Raw genomic sequence first — 22,038 nt, forward strand, 5'->3', positions numbered from 1 at the left:
CAATCCCACCCCACCCCACCAAAGTCCTACCACAATCCCACCCCACCCCACCAAAGTCCTACCACAATCCCACCCCACCCCACCAAAGTCCTACACCAATCCCACCCCACCCCATCAAAGTCCTACCACAATCCCACCCCACCCCTATCCAGCTTTATTGCTCTGCCCATCCTCCAAAATCCAGTTTGATCTTTTACAGCTGTTTCCTACCCAAAAAACTAACCACAGGTCCCTCCTTTGTTCCCTTGGTCTTGCTCCCCCCCCTCCCCCCTCCCCCCCCCCCCCCTCCGACTCCCTTCTCTATCTTTTTTATCACAGAAAAATAACAAGCATCAATTTGAATCAATAGCCTGCACAAGGTCTGTGAATAAAGGATGTAACTAATTCTCGCAAGACAAAGACAACATGAGCCAAAATATTACTCGCACAACAACACAAACAAAGCAAGATGCAGATTAAATGTCTTTTTGTGAACACGCCACCATGCCTTACTTCAAAAGATTAACAGAGATATGCCTACATATTTTTTTTCAACTCCTTGGTTGTATCTCCAAATGCAACTATAAATCAATTGCTATAAAACAAAAATTAAAAGATGTCCCCCATGAAGTATGAAGAATTTGATCAATGTCAAAAGGAATATCTATCTGGGCAAGGATGTAGCTCAGTCGGTAGCGCGCTGGATTTGTATCCAGTTGGCCGCTGTCAGCGTGAGTTCGTCCCCACGTTCGGCGAGAGATTTATTTCTCAGAGTCAACTTTGTGTGCAGACTCTCCTCGGTGTCCGAACACCCCCGTGTGTACACGCAAGCACAAGACCAAGTGCGCACGAAAAAGATCCTGTAATCCATGTCAGAGTTCGGTGGGTTATAGAAACACAAAAATACCCAGCATGCTTCCTCCGAAAAAGGCGTATGGCTGCCTAAATGGCGGGGTAAAAAAACGGTCATACACGTAAAATTCCATTCGTGCAAAAAACATGAGTGTACGTGGGAGTTTCAGCCCACGAACGCAGAAGAAGAAAAGGAATATCTCACCAAACAACATCCCTGCGAGTCACAAACACAAAACTAAATTCAAAGTCCTGATAGTAAACAGAATACATTTGCACTTCATGACTTACATTTTTGTCCTTCACCTTTACGATGAAAAACTTGCCCTTGAAGGTGACCTTGTTGATCCTTGGCCTGAAATTTCAACAAAATAAATTATGCTGGGTCATATGCAGCGAAAAAAAATTAAGATTTTACACAGATTTTCACTGAACACCGGTTCAAGTGATACCCAAATGCATTTTTGTAAGTACATAAAACTAGTTAACAATGAAAGGGTAAGAGAACAAAATTGTTAAACTCACCAGAAGTAGTTGCCAACTTTGTTCTTGTTCTTGTAGACCACAATGCCAGTGGGTGTCAGGCCCAGGAAGTATTCCACATTTCCTTCACCCTGGAAAAAACAACATCTTGTTTACAAAAAGATTTGACATTGGAGTGACATACCTGAACAAAAACACGGTGATCATCTTCAAATGTCAGTGATTATAAGCTTCTATTTGGTTAGCTCAACTCACAAGCAAACAATATTACAAATAAACTTAAAAGATAGAATCAACAATGAAGCACTCATTTAACAAACATTAGTTGTTACTGAACAGTACACTTCTTCTTCTTTCTTCTTCTTGTTCGCTCCTTCTAGACACCCACTCCTCGCACGAGTGCACTGAACAGTACACTTAAAACATACTTTTCTTCTTCTTCTTCTTCTGCGTTCGTGGGCTGAAACTCCCACGTACACTTCGTGTATTTTTTGCACGAGTGGAATTTTACGTGTATGACCATTTTTACCCCGCCATTTAGGCAGCCATACGCCGCTTTCGGGGGAAGCATGCTGGGTATTTTCGTGTTTCTATAACCCACCGAACTCTGACATGGATTACAGGATCTTTTTCGTGCGCACTTGGTCTTGTGCTTGCGTGTACACACGGGAGTGTTCGGACACCGAGGAGAGTCTGCACACAAAGTTGACTCTGAGAAATAAATCTCTCGCCGAACGTGGGGACGAACTCACGCTGACAGCGGCCAACTGGATACAAATCCAGCGCGCTACCGACTGAGCTATATCCCCGCCCCAAACATACTTTTGAAGGAAGGAAAGAGTTACACAAACATGTCACAAAGACTGAACTACCTGGAGATATCAAATGCATAGTGAGGTACACACACAGACACACACACACACAGACACACAGACACACACACAGACACACACACAGACACACACACACACACACACACAGACACACACACACACACACAAACTTACCAGAACAGGATGCAGATCCACACCATACATGTCTAACCACTTCACCTTTTCCAGGTAGCGGTACTCTGCCTTCACTGGAACCAGCCCTCTGGATACACAAAAAACATCAATGCCCAGACCTGCCAACCCTTGTGAAACCTCAAGTGTAGAAATTCAATTTGTTGGGGAACTTTCAGCTTAGCTAATGGCGTTTCAGTGTAGCATTGTCTAAAATATCCACATTTAGGCTATTTCGCACAAGAATACATTTAAAAAAAAAGTTTATTTAGAAAAAAGCAACATAATGGCCAATAGAGAATGTCTGCAGCGTCAGAAAAATGGGTTGGGCCGGGCCGTTGATTTTTTCCATTCATTTATAAAAACAAATTATCATTCAAAAGTCATGAAGTCTTGAACCAGCACGGTTGGCCTAGTGGTAAGGCGTCCGCCCCGTGATCGGGAGGTCGTGGGTTCGAACCCCGGCCGGGTCATACCTAAGACTTTAAAATTGGCAATCTAGTGGCTGCTCCGCCTGGCGTCTGGCATTATGGGGTTAGTGCTAGGACTGGTTGGTCCGGTGTCAGAATAATGTGACTGGGTGAGAATGAAGCCTGTGCTGCGACTTCTGTCTTGTGTGTGGCGCACGTTATATGTCAAAGCAGCACCGCCCTGATATGGCCCTTCGTGGTCGGCTGGGCGTTAAGCAAGCAAACAAACAAAATGAAGTCTTAAGATTGTGGTTCCATCCACACACACACACACTCGCCCCTTCCCCATCTAAAATGCAAGCCAGGAACAACCATGCATTGCAACAATTGATCTTTTAACCTCAAATTGCTAAATCCCAGGTCACTTTCACACTTACATCAACCTGCTGTGTATGGCCGCAACGCGACGCTCCAGTTCTTCTGTCTGGTTCGGAATGAAGCAGAACTCTGACACGTAGCCCACAGTATGTTGATGACGGTCATAGTCACCCAGCTCAGCTACATAAACACAAGACAAAATTGTTTTTATCTTATGAGCTAACTTCACTCTGATAGAACACTGTACCAATGACTCAGTGACTGTGACTAAAGCAAAACTTTCGACTGTGATTACTTGTTTCATTTTTGACTGTCACTTTCCACACACTCGTTAACTGACTAGGAAGTAATCAAACACGTTAATACCTTTGCTTACTAGGTTAGTAAAGATTCATACAGCTGTATAACCACCGCTTCATTCTTATTCTGTATTTCACAATAAGCAATTTGACTCTTGCTGGACTTGAAACCATGAATACAGGGAGATATGATTTTGTTCTGACCTAAAATCAGAATCAACAGTATTAAACAATTGTTTGTCAGCAGTTGTCAACCATAGTCAAGTATAAGGCACACAAACTAAATTTTGGTTTAGGGTAACCCGACCGACCCTATTTTTTTCCCGCCGACCCTAAAACTTTTTTAATTTCTAAAAAAAAAATCAACTTTTGGCACATCTTGTGAACCATACCAAGACTAAGGTAAGTAGCCTCCTTTAGACTCAAATAAATCTTTAAAAAAATAAAAAAAATAATTTGGTTTTAAAAAGCCGATTTTATGGGGATTACCCTAAACCAACATTATAAGATGGCTTGTTGACAGACCAGCTTTTTTGTTGGTCCAAGGGGACCATATCGTCTTTTGTTTCATCTTTATCGACCAAGGCCGAAGGCCGCGGTTGATAAATATGAGACAAAAGGCGATATGCTCCCCGAGGACCAACAACAAAATGCTGGTCTGACGACAAGCCACCAAACATCGTTTTTGTTATCATTTTGGTTGTGCAACAAAATGCACAATAACCCACAGGGAGACGAATTTTTAGAATCCAACTCCGGGCCACAAAGCATCGTCACAGTAGCTCGAGATAACACGTCAACCTTGTATGTGACGTCAAACGTAGCTTGTTGACGCTTTTCTTCCAGTCTGAAAATTTACAGAGCTGCGATCATACGTGTGAGTTCAGTAAGTGTTGAGCATATTTCTTTTCTTTTTAAGTGTTTATGACTTTTCGTTGTGGATTTTGCGATTACAGAGATAAGTTGCAAATTGACCATGAGTCGCCGCGGTAATTATCAACATTGATTGGGTCTTTGAGAGTGAATGCTTACAATCGTTGTCCCCGGAAACACAAATCCAAAGCCGCGATGGTTCCACACATCAAACAATCAGCCTGATTGGCTTTTACTTTGACAATCCACGTTTCACCTGAAAGCTCAAACCCATTCACCACCTCGATTTATTGCATGGGGAACATGAGATTTATTTCCCAGGTGTTTGTGAATGAAAACTCGTGAAAATGATGACAAATATGTTTTGTTTGGCCTAACAAAAGTTCTGCAACATATATTATTTCGTTTATTAGAGCTTTTAATCAGTATCACATTATCAACCCCTCCTCCCACCTCACCAAACCATTATTGCTCGAAGAGTAAGAAAATTAAGCTGCTTTGAAAAAAAATCATTAAAAGACAAGTTTGAATCACTTAGTACTGTAAACATTTTACAATGCAGAAAGACACCTCATTATTTGCGAAAGAAAAAGATATAAGAAGGGTCTTACACTGAACAGCATAGGCACTCAACTCTGTGGCCTCATCAAAGGTGACAGGTAGCCTCCCCTGAAGAACATCCTGCTTGACTTGCAGGTAGAACAAGTACCTAACGAGCAAAAATCCCAGATGCATGCAGATGCAACTCAAAAGCGTTATGGAAATAAACTCAGTCACAGTGGTAGGCATAGTATTTAAAACAACACCAAAACAGGCTATCAGTATCATTACACAGATAGGATCATCGATAACCTCCCCCTCCCCCCCCCCCCCCCCCCCCCCAACCTCAGTTGCAGCATGAATACAATCATGCATGTCCCCCTTTTAAGACCCCCCAAGTTAAGCCTCCCTCCCTATTAAGACCATGTTTTCTCAAATGTTCTGTTCATAACCTCTGTAAATTTACCCCCATTTTAAGACCTGTTTGTTTGTTTGTTTGCTTAACGCCCAGCCGACCACGAAGGGCCATATCAGGGCGGTGCTGCTTTGACATATATAACGTGCGCCACACACAAGACAGAAGTCGCAGCACAGGCTTCATGTCTCACCCAGTCACATTATTCTGACACCGGACCAACCAGTCCTAGCACTAACCCCATATTGCCAGACGCCAGGCGGAGCAGCAACCAGATTGCCAATTTTAAAGTCTTAGGTATGACCCGGCCGGGGTTCGAACCCACGACCTCCCGATCACGGGGCGGACGCCTTACCACTAGGCCACCGTGCCGGTGATTTTAAGACCTGATTTTCTCAGATTTTGTTCAGGTCCTAAAAGGGAGGTTCCACTGTATTCAGACAATTTCCCTCAGGGGTTGCCCCCTTATTACATTCCCCTAATGGCTCTGCCATGAGGGTGTGAAACAACCTTTTCTTTCAGTAGTTACCCAAATGCATGGATAACATTTAAGGTAAAAGGTACTCATACTTAGCAGTTACACTCTTTTTTGTACAGAGGTATACATGTAATACAAAGTCAATTGTGGCATAATTCCCTTATCCCCACACTTTGCTGTTTGCATGTTTACTAGTTTTTCTTACTGCTGCCTGATGATATCTGAAAGTATTCTTCTTAAGCGCACAGTTTTATTCCTTATCATAAACGGCCATGTCATGGTATCTTTTTAATTCAACAACGTCAAACGACACAAACACCAAGATCTTTAGAGAGATTTAAAGATTTGTGATTTATACAAGAATGTTCTGCAGGGTCCAGAGTCTGGAAAATCACTGATCTTTACAACAGAACAAGCTGACAAATAATCTGGTATCATAAAAATTACAATTTATATACAAACTACAGACCTGGTAATTTCTTCTCGCAGTTTGCAAGGGTCTGCTGCATAGAACTTGACGCCAAAGTACAATTTGTGGGGAGTCTGGCAACCTTGAAATCAACATTAAAAGAATCAGTACATGAAACAAACATGGCTCTGTACTACCGTAGTGTCAACATAATAATGTACCCCTTAGCAGTCTTCTTATAAATTGATAATAAAAATACATGTAAAATATTTGAATTTTATGGATAGATCACAGTGTATACATCAATAAATCACGTCAGTGGCACACAACATAAGTCTGAATGTGTTGTTATGCCAGCTGATCAAAAATGTGTATGCATTCTACTATTATTTAATCTAATTTCTCAATCTTATGTATACATGTATACTGTCAGTGTTACAGTATACATTTATTATTTAATTATTTATTTTCTTCTAATATATAGTTTTAATCAGATTTGCTCAATTATGACGCACATCAAAATTCAAATCATGACGCTACTGCTCAGCATTTACCTTTCAGTTGTGATGACAAGGATTTACTTCCATCAAGCCAGTGCTGAAAACAGAAGAAAAGATTTCATGACTGTTGCCAGGAAATACTATTAGTATTATTATAACTAAGCTGCAGCCTACCTTTTATCCTTTGCTTATTTTTTTCCTTATTTAAAACTTCTACGATTGGAAGTTGAGAGTTGAGAATTGAAGAGGTTCAATGGCAATGCAGTCATCAGCAATATTTTTCACAAAGGCTCAGGGCCAGGGCTATCATATTTGATAACCTAGCTACATGAAATACTATTTTTGCTGACGCAAGTTAGTGACAGACAATGAATAATAAAGACCAGTAACTAAGTTACTAAGAAATGTATGGTGCTCATGACAATCAGTGCAGAAATGAGAGCAGAGGCGTAGTGGATAAGACATTGGCCTTCTAATCTGAAGATCATGAGTTCAAATCCCGGTGGCCGCCGCCTGGTGGGTTTAGGGTGCAGATTTTTCTGATCGCCCAGGCCCAGGTCAACTTTTGTGCAGACCTGCTAGTGCCTTATCCCCCTTCGTGTTTACACACAAGCACAAGACCAAGTGCGCACGAAAAAGATCCTGTAATCCATACTCAAGAGTTCGGTGGGTTATTATCATTATTATTATTGTGATCATTTTTATGCGCCTAATCTAGATATAGCCCTAGGCGCTTACATATTAAAGTTATACTTATAGAAACACAAAAATACCCATCATGCTTCCCCCCAAATTGGCATATGCTGCCTGAATAGCGGGGTAAAAATGGTCAAACACGTACAAATCCATTCGAGCATAAACGTGGGAGTTTCAGCCCATGAACGAAGAAGAAGAAGAAGTGCAGAAACTCACTGTCTGTCCAGAAGAGTCGATGAAGCGTAGCCCAAAGTAATCCTTTTCATGCAGGCTCAGTAGCTCACACACCTTCTCCAGCAGCTGATTCCCTTTCCAGTTTGCCTGCATCAACAGAGAAATAAGTGATCCCGCTTCGTATCTTTATGAACACTTGAAAAGGGTATAAAGTATGACATCAGTGGCACACAAAATAAGTCTTTGCTATAATACTGGGTTTCTTAACTATGGGGCACTGGAACCAAAAAACAAATAGACTGCCAATGTTCCAAAATTCATATGTTGAATATCATCAGTGACTCACTGACTGTATCTTTTTGTCACAATTGAAAGTTCCAATAACTATAAGCTACCTTGCTTGTTTTTTAAACATGGTCCATGGATCACTGGAGTATTCCAAAGGAGAACTTACATGACATTATTTTTTGCTGTCTATGGCTACAAGTATAAAAAAAAATATGATGCACTGTCTCTGATGTTTGTCTTTGTATAATTAGCCAATCTAAATGTCTATTAAAAATATTGAACATTTCTCTTTGTCTAACTAGTAACTAGCTGTGCTGCAGATACCATTTGAGAATGTTTGACACATCATGTCTGTTCAACGTTCGTGAAAAGTGAGTTGTACTTGTAGTTGTACTGCACGGTTAATTTCTCAAAAGAAAGTGTCTAATTCTAAAAGTAAACTGAACCAAGAGCTTGACTGTGACTTATAGTTATAGGAGGTGAACATACCGTATGTTTGGGACTATAAGTCACATCGTTGTAAAAAACGCAACCTGCACTTTCACGATAAAAATCCACGCAATAAGCACTATTACACTTTAACAGCTAAAATTCAGAATGGAAAAACAAGAATGGTAGGTTTTTTTTTACTTTTCTTTTTTCTTTTGAATTTCATTTTCAACTGAGACAGATGTCTTTGATATCTGAGAGAGATGGTCCCAGAAAATGTTACCATAGTCATAGTCGCAGAAACAGAGAGAATTTTATGCTTCTTTAGAGTTGTGGGGACATGTGTACTAGTTTGTCTTTAGACACTGATAAGGCGCTATACCGGTCAATCGGGCGGAGTAGTCAAAGTTGTGAAAAATGTTTGCGCCATATAAAAAATTTGAAGAGTAGTTAAAAAAAAAAAGGTAATTTAATTATGATCAAGCTAGACCCCTTAAAACTGAAAAGCCACTGAAACTGAAAGCAGCGCGTCACAAATTAAAAAGCGAGGCTCCAGATCCATGCATCTCAACGTACACTAACAAAAGTGACATCACTTCCATGGGTCCAAATCGGGAATACACCATCGGGACTTACACTCAAAATGCATATTTATTCATGTCAAAATTAGCCTAATTAACTTGTGGATGCAATCAAATTCAAAATATTGGATGCATTCAATCGACCAAAACTAATCCTGCTGAGCAGACTGAGGGTCAGTTGTTACGCTAATGAATTACCACAGGGCCAATTTGTGAGAATGCTTCTTCAAGCTTTATCTCTTAATTCATAAGAGCATAAAGAATTCCATCCAATTAAAGTTGAACTCTCTGTCGCTAACCCGCCTTGTACATCTCAGATCTCTCCTTAAATATTCAGCGACTGTAGTTAGTTGTGCTCACTTTGATCTGAATCTGGTGATGACTGTCGTCCAAAAAGTGAATGATGCAGTACGGACTCTTGCTGTCAATGCCCCCTTCGCTTTTGCTGCTTTTATCTCCACGCAGAAACTTGGGGAGAAGACGTGACAACCGACTCTTGCCGGTTTTCGACATTGTTGACAGTCACTCCCCAGAGTCAAGACTCAGACTCAAGACAAGAGTCGAAACCTGTTCCTTCACTTCTGTGCATTAAATCACGATGCCGTTTTGGACATGCAGACGACTGGAACTGAGGGACAGTCAGACGATAATAATCCTCTTTTGTAAAAGAAAGTCAGTAGTTCATCCAGATCCCTGTAGCAACTCAACTTCGACATTGTTCCAACTAGTTTGCCTCCATCGTGTTTTTTTTGTTTTTTGGCAAAAGCACTCAGGGGCAGAGTTACTCGCACCTGTTTGTAAACTTCCGGCGCATGCGCATTGCTTTCTTTCCCTCTCAACTTCCTTTCTCTACACCCAAAACTCAAAATGGTAGGAAAACCACGTTTGGCTATGAGAAAATCTCAAATCATCATATCATTGTGTGATCAGTTTGCATCATCGGTTTAGAGAACTAAACAATGGACACTTTGCAGTTAGAAATGAGGTGTATGTTATTGCAAAACGACGTTGATCCATTAGTTTAATCGTTATTTTGGTTAAAGCCAGAAGGTAGCGAAAGTACTAAATGTATACTATAGGCCTATACTGCGGTTTCACTTTCAGGTTGTGTTGCAATGTTAGGTGATTGTAAAATTGCGCCAGTGAAAAAATAAAAGCAATTGATCGTGTGTTATTGTAACTTATAACTAGATTGTCTCTTTTTCAGGCGGACGATCAAGAATTGGCAGAAAAGAAGAAGAGGAGGACCTTCCGCAAGTACACCTTCCGTGGTGTGGATTTGGATCAGCTGCTGGACATGAGCAGGTTAGTAACATAGATCATTCTACCCAGCACAGTAGATCAACACTTTGTGCTATTCGAGCTGCGTTTTGTTTGTGAAAAGTGCAGTGCATAATTAGTTACTTAAATGTTGCTTTCGCTTGCCTGGTCTTACACACCTATGGGCAGATCTTCCGTGTCATCCCAATCTACGGCAGCCCAGTCTGCCGCAATGTCTAGTTACAATAGACCCTATCGGTACTCCAAGCTCTCGCAAACTTCAAAGCATGTGGTACGGCTATCTCGCGAGAGCTGTGAAGGCCGGTGTTCGAAGTGCTCGCGGAATTCGAAGCATAACACAGAGCATGTCTGGCGAGAGCTGCTCAGATACCGAAAAGGTCTATTAATGACAGTAGTGGCGATTACTGTTCTGGATCTGGATAACCCGCCTGGGTTGGTGGTTGGCGGGTGCGCCACAGAAGCCGACGACGACTATCAACGTGACGGTTATTTTGGGTGTGCGCATCTAAAAGAGTCTTAAAAGTTCACTGTACACAAGGTGGATATAGTGTACAACTCCAGCTGGTCTTCTTGCTGCTGTACTTGCGGTTTTAGTCCGTTTGCCCTAGAATGTAGGCTTTTCAAGCACAGTTAAAAAATGCTATGTTGCAATGTTAAAAACTGGATAAAAACTACTGAGGCTCTCACACTGGTTTCTGCCCCCCTAACGCCGATGAGAAGGCACTGGGCGTGGTCAAGGTGACCGTTATTTCACCAGTTGAAATGAGAAAATACCGGGGGGAAATCGCCTGCCGGTATGACCTACCGGTTGATTTTTAGAACTAGTAGGGTTTTTTTCGCTGGTAAAATAACAAAACCAGTACCGAGTTTGACTCTTACTGGTTCCAATGACCAGCCTACCGTTTCTTTTCTGGACAGTTTGCATCATAAAACTTTGTGTACCGGTTTGAAAAAATACTAGTGGCACGTAGTGCCATCACTGAATGAGTGTCATCATACTTCCAACACAAAAGGGGAATAGTGAGAAGGATGGGCAGTATATGTACGACAGGCATTTGTGCACATTTTGTGCGGGTACATGACATCAGCTCTAACGACAAAAGCTCAATCGACATAAGATCGAACCACAGAAGCTCGAATGAACATATGCTATACGCGACAAAAACTAGAACATTAGAAGATAACGAGGTAACCCTCAAGAAGCGATATCAAAACATTTAGTCAATCAGTCGGCCTGAAACTAAAACATGAACACTGTGAACCAGTCATCGCCGAGACATGTAGGAAGGCTTCTTAAGCCCAAAGACCGAGACAGATTGCAATTGTCTTGGCAAAGCCTGCAAACTTCCACTGAAAGCCGGGTGTGACGTCATCAAAGACATTTATCCAAAGAAATGAAGACAACGATCTGGGGGGTATCATCCGGATGAATTTGCATATTAAGTTTCATGAAGATCGGTTAAGAAGTTTTCTCAGAATTCCTCTTCACCGACACCCACAGACACCTTCGTCTCAATTCTTAGTCTATCTGAAAACATTCCGTCAATATTTGTCTAAATGTAGAACAAACACAAACAAAATATAACAATCCTACAAATGCAATTTGAAAACTTGTGTATGCGTTTGTGTATCATCTTTTGTCATTCAAGCGTCAGGCAAGAGAATCTTTCGCCGTTTGGCGGAAATTCGCCTTTTTGATGAGCCCCAGGGTCATTTCTGAGATCGGTGTAAATCCGTTGAGAAAATTGGGGGGGGGGGGGGGGGGGGGGGGTACTTTCATGGGCAATAGCGGCCCCCGCACCCCTGCATTATTTTTCTCCTTTTTGATGATTTCCTGTTCTCATGCCTGAAGCGTATGTCAGGCACCAATTTTTTGCATAGCGCACATCCTCCTTACAAAAAAAAATTGAAATAGAACTCACCTTTCGGATGTAATCAAAGTTAGGAAACTTTAGTAACAATTTTTTCTTGAAAGACGACCGGTCTGGCGCAGACATCGTTGAAGTGCTTTATTTACACACACAATCGTAAATTGTAATTGGACATTACAAGGTTAAAATGAGCACAACCTCACCACCCACCCTTGCTGATTCTCTTCATTTCATGTACATCAATCAGATTTCCCCTGAAAGACATGGCATTGGTCGGCCAAGCATCAACGAATGATACTGGACAAAATCAATCATTTATACCGATATAATAACAATAACAATAACAGCACTTTATTGTCCATTAAAATATTACATAAAAATGGACATTTTTCTTCGGCACACCCTGCCTGCCTGTAAACGATTATAACAACAATTGTATAGGACGACACACATAAAACATAAAAGGGATACAATCAAATATGATATTGCACTAATTAAAATATAAAAAAAGCTTTTATTCATAGAGGGTGCTGTGCCCAACATTGTGACATCTACAGAAATGCTGCATGATAGGGCTGGCAAATCGGTGATGGGATTCCCTTTTTCACTGGATACAGACAAATACGAAAAGTAAACAACACTTCTCATTTGCTCTTTTTCAGTGAACAACTGATGGAGCTGTTCCACTGCCGGGCTCGCCGCCGATTCGCTCGTGGTCTGAAGCGCAAGCCAATGACGCTCATCAAGCGACTGAGGAAAGCCAAGAAGGAGGCTGGACCCTTGGAGAAGCCAGAGGTAAGAGCTTTGCCCATTTCCTATACATTCTATTTAGGATAATGGTTGCGAATGGCATAGCATATTATCTAAAGATTTTTAGTGAAAACTGGTGACTGAAATTCCACTGACATGTCACATTTGGCAGCCTACTGCAAAAAGATGAGTGGAAAATGCATGTCTGCGAGAAAATGCAGCTACCGATTACAAATGCTGTTTAAAAAACGCAATATCTATTCAGAAATTAGCAGAGTAACATCCATGTGTCAGAGCCGCAATTTCTTTTGGTGGTTGCTTTGGCTTATCTACTGTTTGTACTGTGGGATTGTAGCATCACCTAATTAGGCTAATATGAATAGTATATTGATATTTTGATGAAAAAGAAAAATTGTCAGCTGTAAATTATGCAGTTGAGAGCCTTTTTCTTTGAGAATTTTCTTTTTCTTTCAAACAATGCTTATTTTTTTGATCTGATGTGCAGGTGGTGAAGACACATTTGCGCGACATGATCATCGTCCCTGAGATGATCGGCAGCATCGTTGGTGTCTACAACGGCAAGACCTTCAACCAGGTGGAAGTCAAGGTATGTGAGCTGGCACATGATTTCATTATGCTCACTGTGTCCCTTCCATTTGGTGTTCAATGGCGTTTTATAGTAGTCATTCTTCACTATTGGTGACACTGACAGTGACAGAGAGGGGGAATACAGGCAGAAATTTATATGCTGAGCAAGAAAACTAAAATCGTTTTTGCAGTGACGCAGAGCACTGAGGAATGTGTAACCATGCAAAGCTGAATTGTAGATTGATGATACAAGACTCGGACTTTGCTCAGATCTAAATCGTCATTGCAACGCACAATTGGAAGTCACTAGTGTGTCAAGACCTATTTAGTGGGGAAAGTCACAGGTTTCGGTTGACTACATGTTTCCTTTAAACGGTATGCCCTTAAACTCCCATCAGTCTGTGGGCTCTTTGCATATTTTGTGCATTGGAACTTTACATGTGTTGTCAGGCGGGGAGATAGCTCAGTGGGTAGTGGCGCTAGCTTCAAAACCAGTTGTTGTCTGCGTGGGTTTGATTCCCACGGTTGGCGAGGGATTTATTTCCCAGAGTCAACTTAGTGTAGACTCTCCGCTGAGTCCGAACACCCCTGTATGCAAGCATGTGCACGATAAAGAACCTAAGTTCACAGTGAATGTCTCAGGGCTAGGAAACATGAATGCAAGTACATGTAGGAAAAACTACAAAATAGGTAGCGCCATAATGTATGGCAGCTCACTTTCCCCAGGGAGAAAGCAGCCCGAATTTCCATGAAGGACTATATAAAATCTGATCTTTATCCTTTTGATCAGTGGTGAAATTTAAATTGACTGTCATGTCAGTGGAAGTTACTATTAAAGTTACATTCAGCGGCTAAACAGAAGATAAGAGATCTTCAATCAGATCTAGGTGCTTGATAATGGTTTAAATATTGAATCAAAATAACTATGTTGACATCACAGTATATCAGGCCATCGTTTTTGTAAGCCGATAGAAATGGGACAGGTAATGGTTTTTTTTCTTTCTTTTTCCTTTTGCCTTGGTCATTTATAAGGTAACTTGTGTGTTTACAGCCTGAGATGATCGGCCACTACCTGGGCGAGTTCTCCATCACCTACAAGCCTGTCAAGCACGGTCGCCCTGGTATTGGTGCCACCCACTCCTCCAGGTTCATCCCACTGAAGTAGACGTGCTTTGTTCTGTATTATGTCGCTTTGAGGTCTCATGCGAAATAAAGTGAAGGTCCAAAGTATTGTGGTTTATCTGGTGATTTTGTTGAATGTGAGCTTCTATTCTCTCTCTCTCTCTCTCTCTCTCTCTCTCTCTCTCTCTCTCTCTCTCTCTCACACACACACACACACACACACACACACACACACACACACACACACACACACACACACAGCTCTAAATAGATATTCTGATTTACTTTCTTGGCTTGACTATCTGTATTGTAAAAACAGAAGGGAGGTAAAATTATTGTCTACTTTATTTGAAGCATGATGACAAATGATGCACATTTTGTATTAAATTCTGAAAAATATACAACAGCATACTAACAAAGGTCAACATACAACAATAATACAAAACTATTAAAATATTGGAATAATATTTCATGTTCATTAAAAAGGTTTTTCAATCTATTATATCATGAGGGCATACATGGATGTATCACGAAAGTCAACATATTAACAGATCAGTGTGAAGGGTGTATTGGGAGAATCATTTTGTATTTTTTTCATTGGATATTTGCACAAAATTTCTCCACAGTAAATACCAGTTGAGGTTGTACCATTTAGCATTATCATACAATGCACCTTGTAAATGAATTATGACACAGGATCAATGCACCTTACATAAGAAAACTTAAATTTACACTTCAGTTTTACATGGACATTTTTCTGCAGCACCACATCGCATTTCTAATACACGTAACGCAAAGACACAATCAAAAAGCTTACTCGAACACAATTACACCACCAAGATCAACTTATTGCATACGCATTTAAATAATGAGCAACATATATATATCGGTAACTGACGCTCTTAAGCACAGTGCACGCATACCGTTGCATAAAACACACACACAGAATCTGAACAGTTCAATTGTTAAAGCTAATTAAACACTTATTTGTAAGATCCTAACCTCAAACAAAATTTGGTAAATAATACGGGACAATGTCTGATTACTTAAAGTTATTCTAGCAGTTCTATAAATGGTGATGATTTTTTTTTCTCCAGATTTCATATCAGGGTTGCTTAAATTTTTAGCACTACTTAATAATCATTATTTCTTTAGCAATGAAGTAAACGAGTCTTGAACGCAACACTGAATGCCTCTAACAAACATGATTTGCTGTTTCAGTCTTACACTGTTAGGCATAAAGGCTGAAAATAGGCCACCGCGCTTCTTGGTGTGCTACCGGTGTCTTTCCAGTCTCGGTGTCGGGCCACCAATGTTTATAGATACTTACTTAAAGGCACAGTAAGCCTCCCGTAAACCATCACAGATACTGTCAGGCTTTTACACACAGTACAAACACCCTTTCATTTAAACACTCACCGCTTGAGAACATCCTAGGTGCCCTCCGTAAAGAGCGAGCAATTGTCAAAGAATTTATTTTTGCCGGCGTGGTTTATCTTACCCCTGAGCCATCGTGAACCCGTGTGATCCAGTTTCCCTTTTTCACAATGTAGTCGTCAGTTAGTAATTTGAATGCGACTCGATGTGAGCTTATCTGCCATAGCACGTTATTATGTACCTCTGACTATGCACGAAACAAACGGCTGTGGTTCACAAGAACTCTAGCGATGGCTTTTGACTGTTCAGAGGAACTGGCGATAGGCATAAATCGTCGTCTGCTACGAGAACCACGACCTTGCGTGACCCTGCTTCCTGGCTTTTCTTTTTTCAAACTTTCTAAACTTCGAATTGTACTGATCTTGTCTTGATGAAAAAAGAATTCTTTTATGATTTAAGAATGTTTGTGTAACAAGCTGTCAATTTATTATTTAGATTTTAAACGTTAGGTCTAGCGCCAAAACGCACCACGGTCCGATTGTCTGAGAGACAATCCGCAAAATCAATTCTTTAAAAATTGCTCGCTCTTTACGTAGAGCACCTAGGATGTTTCCGTTCGGTGAGTGTTTAAATGAAAGGGTGTTTGTACTGTGTGTAAAAGCCTGACAGTGACAGTATCGGTGATGGTTTACGGGAGGCTTACTGTGCCTTTAATGCTTTTTATTTTAAAAAAAACATTAACACATTTTGTACGAGAACAGAAAGCCACGTACAAGCATCACAAATAGTGGTATCACAATCAGCCCCCTCTCTCTTAATTGCTCTCTCTCTCTCTCTCTCTCTCTCTCTCTCTCTCTCTCTCTCTCTCTCTCTCTCTCTCTCTCTCTCTCTTTCTCTCTCTCTCTCTCTGTCTCTCTCTCTCTGCTCTGCTCTGCTTTCTCTCGATGAATCATATTGCCGCCAGCACTCACTAGATAAAAGCAGTGAAGTCGCAGTGGACAGAGAGAGAAAAGACCACTTGTCTCAGTATCTCCTCGCGGGCTCCCCTTAGCCGTCCGGAAGACAGCAGAATCATCACCATACTGCCTCGGCTCCATGCCACCCCCCCCCCCCCCCCCTCAACCTTCCATTCGCCCCCTTCCCTCCAACAAAAACAGCAACATCCCAAATAAGGACTCGAGCGACCAAGCAGAAAAGTTTTAACAAAATATGATATAAAATCAAACGGTGGTGGTAACTGGCGGTCAACACATTATATTGGATAGGTTGGGGCAGAGCGTTAAAGTAGAACACGCGCTGGTTGATCATGGTTCTAACTAACTGGGGGATCCTTTACGTCCACACAGGAAGTTTTCCTATTCAGTAGGGACATGAGTTGGTGATATGCTAAACTCATCATGGTTCTTCTTCCATCGGCAAGGCTTTATATGCAGCGCAGTGACTTAGCTACTTTTAACTACGGTCAACTGGTGCAGGGGTCTGAGCAGCCAAATCTGACAGGAAACATTGCAGTGATCATTTCTTGGGCTGATATTGTCCGTTCTGAATCATATATAGTTTGTTACTGCTCTCCAAGTCATTCACGTCATCGTCCAACTGCCTTTACTGCATCAGCGTTTCGTACACTTCGCGGAGTTTTTTAGTTGTCAGCCGGTCCAGTATCACCCGGATTTCGACCCCTGACCCATCTGACCCTGCGACTTCACGAAGGGACGCTTCCATATCCGGGTCCTTGCGCACGGCTTCTGCCGTCAGATCCAAAAGTTGGTTGCGCGCTGACTGCGCGGTTTCTGATCGGGCCTGCAGAATGAAAGGTAATGTGAATACCTCCCCAAGTCAACCCGCTTTAAAACACCAATACATATGCAATCTTTCCCGCCCGCTATTTCGCCGCCTGTATGGACTGTACGTGGCTCCCTCATTCTCATTTATTATGGTAATTGTAGGCTTACCGTTAAGCCCGGAAGGACATCGATTCAGTATTGTACTCTTTGTTTGTTTGTTTGTTTATTTGTTGCTTAACGTCCAGCCGACTACGCAGAGCCATATCAGGACGAGGAAGGGGGGGATGAAGGGGGCCACTTGTCAAGCGATTCCTGTTTACAAATGCACTAACCTACTTGTGTCCCAGCAGGCTTTAGTAAAACTAAATTAATACCTACTGGAAGATTACCAGTTTCCAGTATGTTAAAATAGGCTTAACCTATCTACTGCTGGACTTACATCAGAACACTAACAGATTAAACTATACATGAATCGCGAGACAAGCGGCAAGAGAAGAGATTTTGGGAAAAAATGCAGGTGAATGAGCAAGAAGGCAGAAAAAAGAAAAGAATTCATGAAGAAAAAGAGAGCATGACAGGAAAGAGGAACCAAAAATCTACCTAACAGCAAACTAGAAAGCTCCTGCGGTTCCAAAAACAGGAGGGACTTTTAATTTCATAACCGCAGTGCCCCACTGCGGGATATTGTGTACTCTGCTTATCAGTGTTTTTGTTTGTTTAAACAAGATTTTATTCCGAAAATACAGCCGGGTGGCATGTATAATACGATATAAACATATGTGACCACACAACAAGCTAAGCCTTATACTAAGTGTGGTTTTACATATGTACGTCTAGACTCGAAAGGAATTATTTTTCACAGTGTTATGTCAAGGTCAGAAAATTGTTTATACCCTTATTAGGAATGTAAGACAAAGTAAAGACTGTAACAACAAAAGAATCAGAGGAGGTAAATGACGGAAGGGATTTGACTTTAAATAGTTATAACAATATCGGTGGGATTTAAATCGCGGCAAACGGGGAGGTGAGGGGGGTCAGGGAGACGCCGGATGACTATCACAGACATGTATGCAAATTCAATGTTCCTACAACAGCAATAATTTCATCCAAAAATAATGTCATCAATCTGAACTAAGTCATGTGAACACATAAACAAACCCTTAATAAACATTTACACAAACACAACCTTCAACAAGTCGCGCCGGCGAAATACAACATTTAGTCAATCTGTCGAACTCACAGAATGAAACTGAACGCACTACACTTTGTCACCAAGACCGTATACCCGTGGCATACTGCTTGACTAAAATCTTTACAAAAATTGACTATATTCTATACAAGAAACACTTAACACTGAAGGGTAAAAGGAGAAACAGAATCCGTTTGTCGCCTCTTACGACATGCTGGGGTGCATCGGGTAAATTCTTTCTCGTCCCAACCAATACATGATGGGACTCCCCCTAACCCGCGGGGGGTACCTTTTCGAATATTTTAATATTTTTGGAAAATAAACATAGGCTTTGCAGACCAAACAATACACATTGTACATTCTGATAATCACCCGGTAAGGTGTGTATTGTTAATTTTCGGACGTTCTACAAAATAATAAATAATGTTCAACATCTTCATTGCGATATCCGCACAGACAAGTTAGGCGGTTATCACTAAAGTGGCGTTTCATCATATCATTATTTAAATCACTCATTTCTAATCTTATCTGCAGTGTATAATTCTGTCTTTTCTCTTCCAATAATAATAATGAGGAGGACCTTTACTATATCTGAACGACCTAAAAAAATTAACTGGTTAATTGATTTTGTTAATTTAATATTATTTGGTAGAGAATTCCATGTTCGGGTAGTGCTGGGAACAAATGACTGTTTATATCAGTTATATGTGGTGGTACAACCCGTTCAAGTGGTTTCCGTCTATGGTAGGGATTCACAGCCGAAACAAGGAGAGGCAATAGATCAACCATATACGTACTGTGCACAGTTTCATATGTACCATTTTATGATACACAATTAATCTATGTCTTTCCTCTCTTACTTTTAAACTGCTAAAACCAGATTCTTCATATAATTTCTGGTGACTTGTTCCTTTAACTGCTCCAACAATTACCCTGAAGGCCTCGAGGTGGAGCTGTTCCAAAAATGTTTGATAAGCCTTCCCAGTGTACAACTATCCCAGACGACATCAGCGTAATCAAAATGTGGTAATACGTAGGATTTATACATAATTTCTAAACATGTTCTACTAAACCTGTGCTTATAAAATTACAAACAATTAATCAATAACATGACTTTACTACTTGCAATAGTATTAATATGGACGTTCCCGCACTTACACTCATTTTGAAATACAACAACCAAATGCTTGTGGTGGGCAGTGTTCTGAACATCAATATCATTAAATGTCAAACAATCAAAATCACTATCACGTCGTTTAAAATTTAACAACTCAGTCTTTTTTGCCTTCCAATCATTTGCCCATCTACTTAATTTCTGTAAATCCAAATTCAAAATATCTTTGCGTAATTGGGAATCGTTCTCTGACACTGAATACATGCTTGTGTCATCTCATCTGCAAACAATTTTACATTAGATTGAACATTTAAGACAACATCGTGTGTATATATATATCAAAAAGAATAGTGGTCCTAGCTCTGATCCCTGGGGTACACCAGCTGGTACAGTCTGTGGGGCCGACTTGTGGCCTTTTACAACAAAATAACACTCTGTAATCGGTCTTTTAAAGAACTTCTAATCCAACACCAGGGATGGCCAAATCTCAACATTTTAACTCGCCAGCCGGGCAAGTAACTTCAAGAAAGTCACTAGCCCGGCAGAAATTTCGCTGGCCCGGTACATACCACAGTTGATCTGCAGTGTTTATATGGCTTTAAAACTCTAAAGTACAACCGACAGGCTCGCATTTGACCAGAATTTTCATTGGCCAGCCGGACGAGTTGCCAAGGGGTTTCTACTATAGAAATAATAGTCCGGGCGGACGATATGGCCATTCCTGAACACAATAAACGTCCTCGTATGCCAATAGCCTCTAATTTGTACAATAAGCCTTTATGCCACACACGGTCGAAGGCTTTTGACATATCCAAAAAAAATAGCTTGTGTTGGGAGTCCCTTGTCAGCAGCTACACATAAATCATTGTAGGTGCAGTAATTGGTTTACAGTGGAGTCACCTGGAATGAAACCAGATTGCAACGGCGTTATTATATTATTTAACTTCACAAAATACAAATTAAGTAGAAGTGCATTGCCAAGGCACTGCATACCCCCAGCAAAGGACAAGTCGCCTATCTCTCTCTCTCACACACACGGCATACACACACACACACACACACGGCACACACACACACACACACACACACGCGCGCGCACGCGCACACACACACAAACACACACACACTGTACACACACACACACACTGCACACACACACACACACACGCAATAACACGTTCACACACATAGGGGAAGGGCTCCTAATATGGACCACTTTTTGTTTCATGCTGATAACTAGCTTGTTTTCTTGCGAAGATATTTCATTTTTGTGTTTGGTAGTCCTTCTCTCTTAGGTTAACCGTTAGGCCTAATTAGAGTGACATAGCTTTGATAGACATTCAGCAAAAATTAAATACAGAAAAAATCACAAATGGTCCATATTAGGAGCCTGGGCGCCTAATATGGACCAGTGAAGCGGCCTTCACGAATCACTGTAAAAAGCCCCCTATACTTCAAAATAACATGATACAACTTATAGTGTACAAGTCAGACTAATTCAAATATGCTTTAGATTTATCTGTTTCGGGTTGATGAGAGCATTATTTGAAGCACACCAGAAAACTAAAGAAGCTTATCAAAAACAGAGTGAAAATAAGTGAAATTATCAACTTCCACGACTGAAAAGAAGACTTTTTGTTATTTTTTTTTAATCTCGAGGGCTAGTTATAGGTGATTTCCAGCAAGCTCCTTAATGAATTAATGAAAATAGCCTTTAGCTTTTATTTTCTTCGATTTGTTGAAGGTGGTCCATATTAGGGGACTCGCACATACTTTGAAATTTTGCTATTGTTTTTTGTTTGCAGTAGAAACTCGGGGTCAACACTGCTAAAATGTAACAAATGCGGTCTTAGCTGTCATATATAGCAATTTTTGTGTGATAAAAGCTTTGGCTGTGGACAGAAACGAGTCCGTTATAGGCGGCAAATTTAGAGTGAACGCTGCCAAAAGTGAAAAAAACAACAGAAAAAGCCTAACGGTTTTGAGATTTGTGTTTCTGCAACTGTTTTGACATGTGCAAGTTATCCAGAGAGGGTAAATACAGCGAATAAAACTTTTTTGAGCGCTCTAGCGCCGTTAGTTTGTCAGAACAGTAGGTGGTCCATATTAGGAGCCGGTCCATATTAGGAGCCGGTCCATATTAGGAGCCCTTCCCCTAGTATGTTCCCAATTTT

At 40.9% G+C, this 22,038-nt stretch overlaps 3 protein-coding genes across 5 annotated transcripts in view; 1 reads left to right on the plus strand and 2 right to left on the minus strand.

Moving 5' to 3' along the window:
- Window positions 1–9,570, minus strand: part of LOC138949213 (uncharacterized) — a 45,345-nt gene extending 35,775 nt beyond the window's left edge. Inside the window, exons 1-9 of the mRNA XM_070320988.1 lie at window positions 9,149–9,570; window positions 7,533–7,637; window positions 6,675–6,717; window positions 6,181–6,262; window positions 4,890–4,987; window positions 3,166–3,286; window positions 2,322–2,409; window positions 1,357–1,445; window positions 1,123–1,186 (exon numbers count right to left, since the gene is read on the minus strand). Of these exons, the coding sequence (XP_070177089.1) occupies window positions 1,123–1,186; window positions 1,357–1,445; window positions 2,322–2,409; window positions 3,166–3,286; window positions 4,890–4,987; window positions 6,181–6,262; window positions 6,675–6,717; window positions 7,533–7,637; window positions 9,149–9,301 (843 nt within the window). The 5' untranslated portion in view covers window positions 9,302–9,570. The remainder of the gene's footprint in view (window positions 1–1,122; window positions 1,187–1,356; window positions 1,446–2,321; window positions 2,410–3,165; window positions 3,287–4,889; window positions 4,988–6,180; window positions 6,263–6,674; window positions 6,718–7,532; window positions 7,638–9,148) is intronic.
- A 28-nt stretch (window positions 9,571–9,598) lies between these two features.
- LOC138949293 (small ribosomal subunit protein uS19-like) lies at window positions 9,599–14,508 on the plus strand. The gene is made up of 5 exons (XM_070321082.1): window positions 9,599–9,658; window positions 9,996–10,093; window positions 12,603–12,735; window positions 13,196–13,297; window positions 14,330–14,508. Exons 1-5 carry the CDS (start codon window positions 9,656–9,658, stop codon window positions 14,441–14,443), a joined length of 450 nt encoding a protein of 149 aa, XP_070177183.1. The 5' UTR covers window positions 9,599–9,655; the 3' UTR covers window positions 14,444–14,508.
- A 221-nt stretch (window positions 14,509–14,729) lies between these two features.
- Window positions 14,730–22,038, minus strand: part of LOC138949233 (uncharacterized) — a 60,883-nt gene continuing 53,574 nt past the window's right edge. For 2 of the 3 annotated variants that reach the window (XM_070321009.1, XM_070321017.1), the window contains exon 10: window positions 14,730–17,577. In XM_070321009.1, the coding sequence (XP_070177110.1) occupies window positions 17,380–17,577 (198 nt within the window). In that variant the 3' untranslated portion in view covers window positions 14,730–17,379. Of the gene's footprint in view, window positions 20,765–22,038 lie in introns of all 3 variants that reach the window. The other variant, XM_070321025.1, reaches the window with a different exon arrangement.

This window comes from Littorina saxatilis, linkage group LG1 (genome assembly GCF_037325665.1).
Source record: "Littorina saxatilis isolate snail1 linkage group LG1, US_GU_Lsax_2.0, whole genome shotgun sequence".
NCBI classification, from domain to species: Eukaryota; Metazoa; Mollusca; class Gastropoda; order Littorinimorpha; family Littorinidae; genus Littorina; species Littorina saxatilis.

Coding starts and splice junctions, on each gene's coding strand:
- LOC138949293 (XM_070321082.1), top strand. Junction 10,094..12,602: donor CAGCTGCTGGACATGAGCAG/GTTAGTAACATA, acceptor GCTCTTTTTCAG/TGAACAACTGATGGAGCTGT. Junction 12,736..13,195: donor GACCCTTGGAGAAGCCAGAG/GTAAGAGCTTTG, acceptor TCTGATGTGCAG/GTGGTGAAGACACATTTGCG.